The sequence below is a fragment of the Lactuca virosa genome, chromosome 8, assembly GCF_052849685.1.
Source record: "Lactuca virosa cultivar CGN04683 chromosome 8, Lactuca_virosa_CGN04683_v6, whole genome shotgun sequence".
Classification (NCBI taxonomy): domain Eukaryota; kingdom Viridiplantae; phylum Streptophyta; class Magnoliopsida; order Asterales; family Asteraceae; genus Lactuca; species Lactuca virosa.
This window is the reverse complement of record NC_136433.1, coordinates 140,206,993-140,219,098: the sequence shown is the minus strand read 5'-3', so window position 1 is coordinate 140,219,098 and position 12,106 is coordinate 140,206,993. Positions and strand designations below refer to the sequence as shown.

The window sequence follows — 12,106 nt, the reverse complement described above, 5'->3', positions numbered from 1 at the left end:
AATGGACATTTATTGACGAGTGAGCAATAAAGACCAAACAATAAAAGTTTTGAAACTATAGGTACCATCCGTGAGGTTTTTTGAACTTAAGGACTCACTACTAGAAAAACACGATTTTGCTAGGGAAGGGCGCTATGGAACGTATTTCCGTTGTTATTCTGTAACGGTTCGTGCTATGGAATGTCGTTCCATAGCTAATTTGCTACCACAATTTCTACGTAATTAATTTTCCATAGCAAACATGTGCATTGCTACGGAAACTGTTACCACCTCGAAATCCGTTGTTATATTGCTACCAATATTTCTATGGAAAAACCATTGTTAGCAATTTTGCAACGAAATTTGTTACGAAAATACTTTCCGTTGTAATTCTGTTGCGGAATTAAAAATCGTTGTTAATATGCAACAGATTTTTTCAACGGAAAAACATTACATAGTTGCTTTGCTATGGAAGTAGCATTCATAGCTATTTACCTACGAAATTGTGCTACGGAATTGTAAAATATGTGTTGTTGAAGAATATTATGTTCAAATAAAAAAAACTACTACATTCGTTGGTGAAAACTTTCTTATATGTGGACAATAACCACCATACATACAGTACATATACAAATACATATACAGGTAATTACATTTATATTTGTGTGAAAAATATAATATGGGCAAAAGTATAAACATTTATGGGCAAAAAGCTACATAATACGGGAAAAAGTATAAATATATATGGGCAAAAAACTACTTTTTAAAGTAAAAATGTTTTCAATTTTGGAGAGTCATATCACTAACAATTTTGGTGGTTATATATGTCCACTATATTTATAATAGTCATGACGTGAAATATTCATGTGGCTATTACTTAGAGCAAAAATTGGCAAAAACGGTTATCATTAAATTTGATATTAGTCGATATACATAACTTAACCACTTAAAGTATGATTATATTCTTATGTAAGTTATTCATGCAAGTGTAAAGGGTGTAAATGATGTTTATAGAGAATAATGATTGTTCATTAAAATGACTTAAAAAATTCCTAATATTTTTTTAAATAAAGAAGTCCAGAAAACCGACTAATTTCTTCAATTTAGTCATTTTTTACCCTTTTAGCAGGTAAACACCTATGTGGCATACCAAGTTGAAAGGATTGCTGACATGGCAGCTGATGTGGCATGTCATGTCAGCCAAAATGCTTGCAGACTTAGAAAATGAGATTTTTTGAGAAAAGGCTTAGATGGGGTTTGAACTCATGACCTCAATATCCCAAACATAGGTATTCCCCAACTATGCTAAAAGTTGTTAACGTTTTTCATGCTGAACAATTATATATAATACCTACCAAATTCCTTTGCTTAATAAAAATAAGATTTCGAATAGGATAAAAATGACCTTGGGAAGGGTCGAACTTACGACCTTACCATCCAAAATCTAAAGTCTGCCGATTCATCTAGATGCCTTTTCATAAGTTTGTCCTTTACTATTGTAATTATTGTATACCGTTCCGAGGATTTAATGCAATTATTACTATTATTGTTATTATTAAAAACGAAATTAAATATATATATATATTTTAAATTCGTTTTAAGGAATATTATTAAATAAACACATATGTAAATTTTTAAAAAACACATTTATACGTATAAAAACATATTTATACATAAAAGATACGTATAAATGTAATAAATGCATATAAAAACATATTTATATGCGTTTATACCTTAAAAAAGTTTTTTTTTACTTTATATAGAAAAAATATTTATACTTTGAAAAAATATTTATACATATAAAAACATATTTAAACTTTTTCAAAAATATTGGGACTTTACTGTAGTTATCCCTTTAGGCAAAGAGTAAAAATATGGGGAATGTGGGGAGAATGGTGAAGGATAGCCACGTAAATTGCGGGAATAAGTTGGGAGAAATTTTGGGGATAGAGATAAACATTTTAACATATGATTATAAATTTAATGCCATTACCTGTAAACCCTAACCCATATGACTTAATGTCATAACCCTTATTCCCTAACCCATGTAACTTACCCATAAACCCTAACCTATGTGACTTAATGCCTTAACCCTTAAACCCTAGCCTATATGACTTAATGTCATAACCCTTATACCCTAACCCATGTAACTTACCCTTAAACCCTAACCCATGTGACTTAATCCCTTAACCCTTAAACCCTAACCCATATGACTTAATGTCATAACCCTTATGGCCTAACCCATGTAACTTACCCTTAAACCCTAACACATGTGACTTAATTCCTTAACCCTAGCCTATATGACTTAATGTCATAACCCTTATTCCCTAACCCATATGTGACTTAATGCCTTAACCCTTAAACCCTAGCCTATATGACTTAATTTCATAACCCTTATACCCTAACCCATGTAACTTACCCTTAAACCCTAACTCATGTGACTTAATCCCTTAACCCTTAAACCCTAACCCATATGACTTAATGTCATAACCCTTATGCCCTAACCCTTAAACCCTAACCCATGTGACTTAATCCCTTAACCTTTAAACCCTAACCCATATGACTTAATGTCATAACCCTTATGCCCTAACCCATGTAACTTACCCTTAAACCCTAACACATGTGACTTAATGCCTTAACCCTTAAACCCTAGCCTATATGACTTAATGTCATAACCCTTATACCCTAACCCATGTAACTTACCCTTAAACCCTAACCCATGTGACTTAATCCCTTAACCCTTAAACCCTAACCCATATGACTTAATGTCATAACCCTTATTGTGACAACCGTCAAATTCTAGTCAAAGTCAAAGTCAACAAGTCAAAGTCAAATTCAACAAGTCAAACCGGTCAAACTTAACTAGTACTTGTATGTTAAAACTTATTATATGTATAAAAATGTGCATTTGTATGTCAAGAATTCAAGTGTGTCGGAGAATCTATGTGTTTATCAATGTAAAACCCTAAAAAGGGAGTTAAATGCATCAAAACATGACTATGGACCCTTTTGGGGACTTGAAATGATCATAAACGAAGCATAACGGGGTTCACGAACCTTGCATTACGAGGTTATACAATAATAATGGCTAAAATTAAATCTCTCCCAAATCTATCCCAAATCTCTCTCAAAATCTCTCTCAACTTTTTATAGTCAACCGGGTCATCTCGACCCTTAAATTGGCCAAAAACGGCTTGAATCGGGGAGTTATATCGAAAAACAGCTAATTAGGGCCGAAACCCTTCTTAGGAACCGAACCCTCTTAGAGGGAACCTCTTAGGGCCGAACCTTCTATTAGGGCCGAAGGTCCCTTGTGAGGACCGAACTTAGCCCCTCAGGACCGAACTGCTGAGAACCGAACTTATACCTTCAGGACCGAAGCCAGCATCTCGGACCGAACCTCCTGCGAACCGAAGCCAGTCAGAGCCGAACCCTCCCTACACCCTAAATAGACCGAGCCCTCGGTCCATTTCAGTTCCCTGCCACTTTCGGTCCCATCTCCCACCTTCGGTTGCTTCTCCCTTCTCTCGGATTCTCACCTCCTAAGGACCGAACCTCGCAGGTTCGCTTCTAATGTCCGGTTTTCGACCACTTTCGCTTCTTAAGCCCGTTTTTGACGTTTTTGATGGGGATTTTTCACCAAATTCATATTTTTACCATTTTAAACTCCCTAAACTCATATTTTATTCATTTCTCAAGGATTTATTAATTAAAAATCATTAATTTATATTAAGAAGAGTATTCTACTCCACAAGTGGGTCAAGTGTGCCCACTTGTCTCCATGTGTCATCTTCTCATTGGTCCAACCCTATCCACATCACACAAACCAAGGTAAACATCCTTTCAACTTTGAAAATTGCTCCAGCAACATCTATATAAAGAAATCCCTGGAGGATTTCTTTGTTCACTTTGATCATTTCCTTCACTTACACGTTTCTCTTACCCCTCAAGAAAGCTTCTTTTCTCTTTACTTCCCACCACTTTGAGAAAGTGTTCTTGAGCTACTACTTCACTTTTTGGTAAGTATTCCATCTAAACTCAAGTGTTATTCCATATTTTCATAACATCCTTGGATCATCAAAACACATCTTAACACCAAAAATCATTCTTAGGATCATCCAAGCTTTCACGTGTTCATCAAGTGTTCTTGACTTGATACTCTTCGTCTTCGACCTTCCACTCTTCAATAAATCACTCAAGGTGAGTTCATACCCCTACATTTTCCATTTTTTTTAGTTTTCAGGGGGGATACAAGTTAAAACACCAAAACATATTTGAAACTTAACTTGACAGCTTACAACAAAAACGTTGTGACCTGTTCACGAACTGTTTTACCCAACTTAAGCTTAATATTTTTCAAAACTGTTTAATATGCAAATAGTTCAGGTTTATACCTTTAAAATGACTACTTGAACATCTCCATACGATTTTTCTACAATTTATGGTGATTTTTACAAAACTGCCTATCACTGCAGCAACAAAGTCGGACCAGGTTGTGAAGATGAACATTTTCACACTGGTTTGAGACCACCAAAAATTATAGGAACATTGATGAATATAGTAGACTCTTTTTCTAAACTCTCTGAGTTTACAGATTCAGTTTTCGACTTACGATAATTTTTCTATGAATATTCCAAAACAGTGACAGTTAAGGGTAAAACTGTCAAAAACATGTTTAAGAGTTATTCACACCTTGTAACATGCTGAGCAAGGTGTGTACGATTTACACCTAGTATTTTCAATGTCATTTTATTGAAATACAAAGACATGAATAACAAGGTTTCATTCACACACACAACACTTTTGATAAACTATAATAGATTTAGTTTGAGCACTTCGTTTAACAAAGTAAACAGTAACACGATCGATTTACAAAACGGGTATTTCATTACAAATTACGTGAACTTGTTAATGAATAAATTTGTGAGACATTCTCCTTCGGGGTACTGTTAAGTACCACAGAAAAGTCCTGTAGTTATAATCAGAATCTCTTGGAGGGAGAGCGTGATAGTTGTGTATAGATCTATATTGAGTCTGACAAACCCGCACCTAAGCTGCTTGCAGCAGCTTTGACCGGCAGGTGTGGGGTGACAAGTGTCATAACATTCCGACGCCTGAAGAACGTCGAGTACGGGGTCTTCGAGTTTTAGTATGGTTATAACATCTCACATGGGGAATTAACAAAACACACAGTTCACGGGAATTTAAGGAGTTTTATTTAAATATAAAACCACACACATAAGTATGACGATTTACTTACATATACTAAGTCTTGGTTCGGTTAAAACTACAACAAACCTTTTAGAAAATATTGGATTTTCTGGAAACAAACTTGTAATAAACTTTAAGGAACAACATTCATTTTTCATTCATAAACTGCTTATGAACTCACCAGCTTTAATGCTGATACTCTTTCAAAAACAACTTGTATTCTCAGGTATTCAGTAATATAGGTAACCACAAGATTTTTGAAGGCAACACGCTAAGATTTTTGAAGGAACAACATTCGTTTTTGTGCCACTATAGTATATTTTTAATGTCATATGAGTTTTTGGGCCACTATATATCATCGTTTTTAGTGGCATATCTTTTTTTGTGCCACTATAATATTATATTATTGTTATTTTCATTTTAGCACTCATAATTCTCCTAAAATTAAAAACTTCTCGCCACACCAAAGTTTGTTTTTCATTTTCATCTTTTAATTTCCCACTTTGTTTCTAATTTTTTGACATAATCCCCCCACCCCCAAAATGAGAACGTAAAAAACCCTTTCTCCAAAGTCGATATGGTTGCTTCGATGAACACCAACACTTCGCTAGGGTTTAACGGTACTGGTATAACTTTTCGAGATCAAAGATGGCCTTGGTTTCTACATGCACCGATGACAACAACTGGGTCCTTATTAGCTTAAAATATGTCATCTTTCGCTCTTTCCTTGATTTCTTTGGAACTCATCAGATCAAAGCTCAGGTGAGCCAATCTTTGCTTCATATTTTCCATTTGCTTGTTCAATTCAAATTCTGGTATAAGCTTCAATGGCCTTATAGTTTTTTTGTTGTCAGGGGAGATTACGCCACATCTGCCTTCATCGACTTTATTATCTGCGTCTTCCTTCTCATTCTTCTCCTGCGATTTCATCAACATCAGGCACCGATTTCTCATTCTTCTTCATGTTCTAATTTCTTCTTTTCTTTGCAAGTTTTTAATGATCTGTTATTATATAGTTGTGTTAATGTTGAAGAATTATGGTTATAGATTATCATAGGGTTAAATCTCTTGTTGTTGAGATCATTGAAACAAAGATGAAGAGAAGGTGTTTGATGAAATGCTCAAATGAAAAAAAATCATATTACAGTGGGATTAACTCAAGTTTCTCTAAAAGATTAAATCTTCTCTGAACTTGCACTTCCAGGTGTCTGTAACTAATGAAGGGAGAGATATGGTTTTGGTATCTTAGGATGATTATGGTGAGTTTTGTGAAGTGGGTAGATGAAGTCATTCCTGATGCACCATATGCCATAACTGAAGAATTCATGAGGAAACTGTTTGATGAATACAATATAGATTATATCATTCATGGAGATGATCCCTGCATTCTCCCTGATGGAACTGACACATATGCCCTTGCAAGGAAAGCATGTCTATATAAGCAAACAAAAAAATGACTATATTACCCCTCCTTTTACTCACATTGCTATTAAGGGCGGAAGTGACAGTGCCTCTGTCCTTAGGATCGATTGCAAGAAGAGTTTCTAGTAAAGGTAGAGAAGAAGGTGGAAAGTCTTTGAATGTTTTTATTGTACAACGCCTGTAAGGATGTTGTGGCTTGAAAAGTGTTGCATTTGGTAATCGGTATTTCTTCCAGTATTCATCTGATGGAGAGCCACATAATTTAAAAATCTTGTGTAGTTGTTCAACCTGAATTTATAAAACCAAATCAAGATGGAACATCATCAAACACATTTTCACATATTGAATATTATATAGTAAATTACAAAAAAGGTCCAAGTGCTTTTTGATCTTTACCAACATTGAAACATTTTCAATTTTGGTCCTTATTTCAATGATCATAGTAAATTTGGTCCTTATTCCAATGATCATAGTGAATTTGGTCCTTATTCCATGGTTCCAGGTACCAAATCTAAAAAAGGCTTTAGTTTTGGACTAAACACCGTAAAAATTAGAAAGAACAGAGACCACCTTTGTAATTTACTCTAAACATTATCTGACATATGTAATATGTTACTGTAATAGTGTAATCTCAATATAAATCAAAAAGAACAAGAAAAAGGAGAGATGCAAAATGAATCTTTTTGTCCCACCCCCACCCTGATCTCTCCTTTGTGCAAAAGACGTGAATACCCTTGAAAATCTCGTGTAACAAACACGGATTTAAGGATACTCTTTGTCTAAATAAATAATACAATAAATACATAGGATTTGTACCTTTGTTCTTCCTGGAAGTATGGGTTTCCCAGCAAGAAGCTCAGCCAAAATGCAGCCAGCACTCCAAAGGTCAACACTGACACCATAATAAGAGGCACCAAGAAGAAGCTCAGGGGGTAGCACACCGTTTTTGTGGAAATGCTCATGCCCAGAAAGTAGTTGCTTCATATAGCACTTCACCTGCCCATCCCCATATATCATTACTTTTTCGGATTATGTAAATGTAAAACCCACAAATAAAAAGTAGTCATCATTGTTCATTATTTTGAAAAATACAACAAGGATTGATTCCCTCATTATCCCTTCATGAAAACTTCCCATTAGTATATATTCTTGGAACTTCTTTTATTAAATACATGTGGCGTTTAAGAAGCATTTCTGGAGCTTCTCTAATATTCTACAACTATTAAATTAAATAATGATACTTTAGATGATTTCCAAGTTCCAACTTTTTAGTCAAAGTCAATGTAATATAAGCTGAAAACAACGTAAATCAGAAAATTTGACAGTATTCTCATCCATTAGACTTTAAAAGCATATCATTGGATACCATCTTATGGACAAAAACATTAGAAAACAATAATGTCGGAAAGCACAACCAAAGGCAAATACAACCATACAAACCAGAAACAATAAGACAAATGCAACTATATGATAAAAAAAATCAACTTGACAACCAAGCATAAGGTCAATACAACCAATATATATGTGTGGGGTCAGAAATCGATCTAACAATAACAACACTTGTTACTAACCTTACATTAAATAAGTAATGAAGTCCGTATCTATCTTAATTGTTGAGATTATCATAATGAGTTTTGAAAGATACCTGTGGCTCTGTAAACTTGACACCTTGGATGGCAGAAAGGCCAGAGAGATCATGTTCCATGTATTCAAACACAAGGTAGAGACTACAAGACATTCTTGATGTCACCAATCATTCAAGCTTAATAATATTAGGATGATTTAGCTTCTTCAGTATAAGAATCTCTCTTGCCATGAACTTCACACTTTGTGGCTCTAAATTATCAAATCTAACTTTCTTGAAAGGAACTATCTTCCCTGTTATTAAATCCCTCGCTTTATATACATTGCTATAGGTCCCTTGCCCAATCTATCATCATTCATTTACAGTTTAAACAATCTGGTAATCGTTTTCACGTAATAAAGCTTTTAGATCCATCAAACGCTCAACTATCTACATATACAGTAGAAACGAAATTTAGAGATTTAAAAAGAAGCAGCAAAAGCGAAAGAGAAAACAAAAAAGGAAAGTAGCAGTGTACCTTTTTCATCTCGTTTCTTCCAAGCGGATCTCCAATTATAACAGAAGATCGACAACCGTTTCATACCTCGCTGGAGGGATTTGAAATTAGGGTTTCCATTTCATTCTGATGGCGATCGAGAGAGAGAAAGAGAGGCGAGAGAGAGAAAGAGAGGCGAGAGAGAGAGGGAGAAGTAAACCCATAGGCGCTAAGACATCTGTGTCATCTCTTTCAGGTCTCCAAAGAGGAATCTGTAGGAGTTTCCTTTCAGGCCCTGAGCTCTTAAGGATTTTTCGATCTTCTTTGGTTTGATGATGGGACGTCTTCGGTGGGGGAGGTCGGCAGCCGTGGACCTTCGGTGGGAGACGTTGGTGGAGATCACTGCATCTTTGGTGGAGACGATAAGAATTGGTTTGATGGCGATGTGTTTAGGAGATTAGGGTAAGGTCCGTGTGTAGTGTAATACGTATATGATCCGTGTAGTGTAATACGTATATGATTGGTTATATGCTTAATATTATTGTACATAAGATAATACATGTTGTACCTCTTAATTTTCAAGAAAGAGACAATATGTTTAATAATATAGTAAATATATATATATATATATATATATATATATATATATATATATATATATATATATATATATATATATATAGTCATAAGTTGTTACTATATTACCCCTCCTTTTACTCACATTGCTATTAAGGGCGGAAGTGGCAGTGCCTCTGTCCTTAGGATCGATTGCAAGAAGAGTTTCTAGTAAAGGTAGAGAAGAAGGTGGAAAGTCTTTGAATGTTATTATGAACCTATAAATAAGAACTATCAGTAATTCCAGGTTATAATAATGATTTATCTACTTACGGGAGAGGTGACTAGAATGGTCACTTTGGCTTGGTTGTTGGATTTTAGAAAGACTATATTCCGAAATGGTCTTGTCTCCCAACTGTCATGCCTGGCCGATCCTTACTTGATAGATCTTGATGTAGACATTGGGATTAGTGAGGAATCCAAACTATAGTTATTAAAGTCATCAGGATTACGAAACTAGACTAAGGTTTAGTACTTTATGCATATAGGTCTTTCAAAAGTACGAAATGAGGCACTGCCAAAATCACTAGTCACCCACCAAAGTCAAGTGGGTGCATATTTACTTTCAACTTACACATAGATACAAGTATCTAAATGCTTGAATGTTATGTGCATTGTATTGCTGTGTTTAATATATATGTGCAACCTGATATAGTTATTACTTAATTAAACTATATATATATATATATATATATATATATATATATATATATATATATATATATAATGATACTTAATAATATTACTAGGTAGTAAAGGGCCGTGTGAAATAATAAATGAGAGGATATGATAGGACCGTGTGAGATGGTAGTGGTGATAGGTTCAGTGAGAGTTGTGCGAAATAATAATTCGTGATGTGTCGTGACTGTCCAAAGTATTACTGTACTGCCGTGCCCATCCAAAGTACTATTGTATTGCCTTGCCTGCCGTGCTTGTCCAAAGTACTACTGTACTGGTGTGCTTACCCAAAATATCATCATATTGTTATGCCTAATCATCTAGGAAATATAGATGTCTGCGGGTAAAGGTCCTTTAGGAAAGATCCCACGAGATCATCGTGCTAGGATTAGAATGTGAGGATAATGGTAATGGGGTAATTGGGGTATTTGAATGTTGACGAATATATAATTAAAGATTATAATATTGAGGGTTGACAACCCTATGTTTTCACCATGTTTCCCAACCTAACCCACTTAGTTTCTTTTGTATCACAGGTAGCGATACGAAGGTACTGATTGATAATGTATGTAATGCCTATAAATCCGGGCTAGTCAATTTAGAGATAATGAGCATCAAAAAATGAGTTTTGATGGAAGATTATTTAGAAGGATTAATCTTAACCATTTTATAGTATATGTTATAAGGGTTCCGTACATATAAAGAATGCCAAAATTTGAGTTATAACGAAGAAGTTATGGCACGTCGAAGTTTTACGGCAAAACCGACACGACACGGCGGGATGTAAATAGTGAATTTACGATACAAGACTTTTTGGCCATAGCGATCTAAACAAAATTCGTTGTATACGTTAAACCGAGAGCGTGCATAAAAAGAACGCCCAAATCTGACTTCGTATGAGGAAGTTATAATTTTTCTAAGATTTGGCATAGCAGTGCACAGCCCGGAATTCGAATTTTAGATCGAGCGGTTTTTTGGCCAATGTGACCTAAATGAGAATTGAAGATCTCATTAATAGGAACTCAACGATAAAAAGACAGACGGAAACGGAGTCCGTATGTAAAGTTCTGAATTTTACGCGGACATTTAACAATGTAATCACCTCCTACTGTTAAATTTAAGATCGGTCCAGAATTAGCCGACGGAGTAAAAAGGAAAGTTGTAGATTTTATTTTTACGTACGCGTGGATATAAATAACGTCAAAAACGAAGCTCGTATCGAAAGTTATGGACGAAGCTTAGTCTCTACTTTTCGAGCGCGGCGAATTCGATACAGTTTTGTAAATCCGAGATAGAATGAGAATTAGCCAACAGGGTCTAAATGAAAGTTGTAGTACTCGTAAATACCAACGCGTGGATATAAATAACGTCGGAAATGGAGCTCGTATGCGAAAGATATGGACGAAGCTTAGTCGCTACTCTTCGTGCGCGATAAATACGATACAATTTTTGTAAATCTGAGATAGAATGAGAATTAGCCGACGGGGTCTAAATGAAAGTTGTAGTACTCGTAAATACCAACGTGTGGATATAAAGAATGTAGAAAACAGAGCTCGTACACAGAAGATACGGACGAAACTTAGGGGCTACTTTACTATAAAATCCCTATAAATAAAAGGTGAACTCTTCATATTTTCTTCACACCATAAGCCTTTCTTTCTCTCTCTAACTTTTCTCTAGCCTCCCTAAACCCCTCCCAAGTCTAGGAAACCTCCCTAGCACGAGAAGGAAGCCACTGAGCGCCCGACGGCTCCGAGAAGAAAAACTTTCGGCTCGGAAACGCTGCTCCAGCGAAGCCCGATTTTTAATAAAAACCCGATGTAAGTGAACTACGCCTATACTATATTTAATATAGCTTTTATTTAAATATAGTAATGTTATTAGGACCTTATAATAATTATTTGGGCTATTATTATGGGTTATATAAGTGTCGTTATAATATCTTTTTAACCACTCGCGGTACGGGGAATCTGGTTTGGAGGGCCGCTTGGGTTGCTGGATTCAGAAGTGCTATATGCCAAAATGATCCTGCCCTCCGGTGTTCCATGTCTGGCCCCTGCCTGTACATAGTGGGTGAAGAGTATTGTTTAACGCTTATATAATAGTAATAATAGCTAGACTATTAATTAGTCTCGGTGAAT

The 12,106-nt window shown here is 35.3% G+C and overlaps 1 protein-coding gene across 1 annotated transcript; it reads right to left on the bottom strand.

Annotated features, from left to right (window-relative positions):
* Window positions 1-5,445: 5,445 nt before the first annotated feature.
* LOC145134363 (putative serine/threonine-protein kinase At1g54610) lies at window positions 5,446-9,164 on the bottom strand. Its single transcript, XM_079069218.1, has 5 exons — window positions 8,715-9,164; window positions 8,258-8,626; window positions 7,429-7,608; window positions 6,673-6,900; window positions 5,446-6,108 (listed from the first exon to the last, which is right to left on the bottom strand). The coding sequence occupies exons 2-5, from the start codon at window positions 8,348-8,350 to the stop codon at window positions 5,890-5,892; spliced, it is 720 nt and encodes a 239-aa protein (XP_078925344.1). The 5' UTR covers window positions 8,351-8,626; window positions 8,715-9,164; the 3' UTR covers window positions 5,446-5,889.
* Window positions 9,165-12,106: the final 2,942 nt, after the last annotated feature.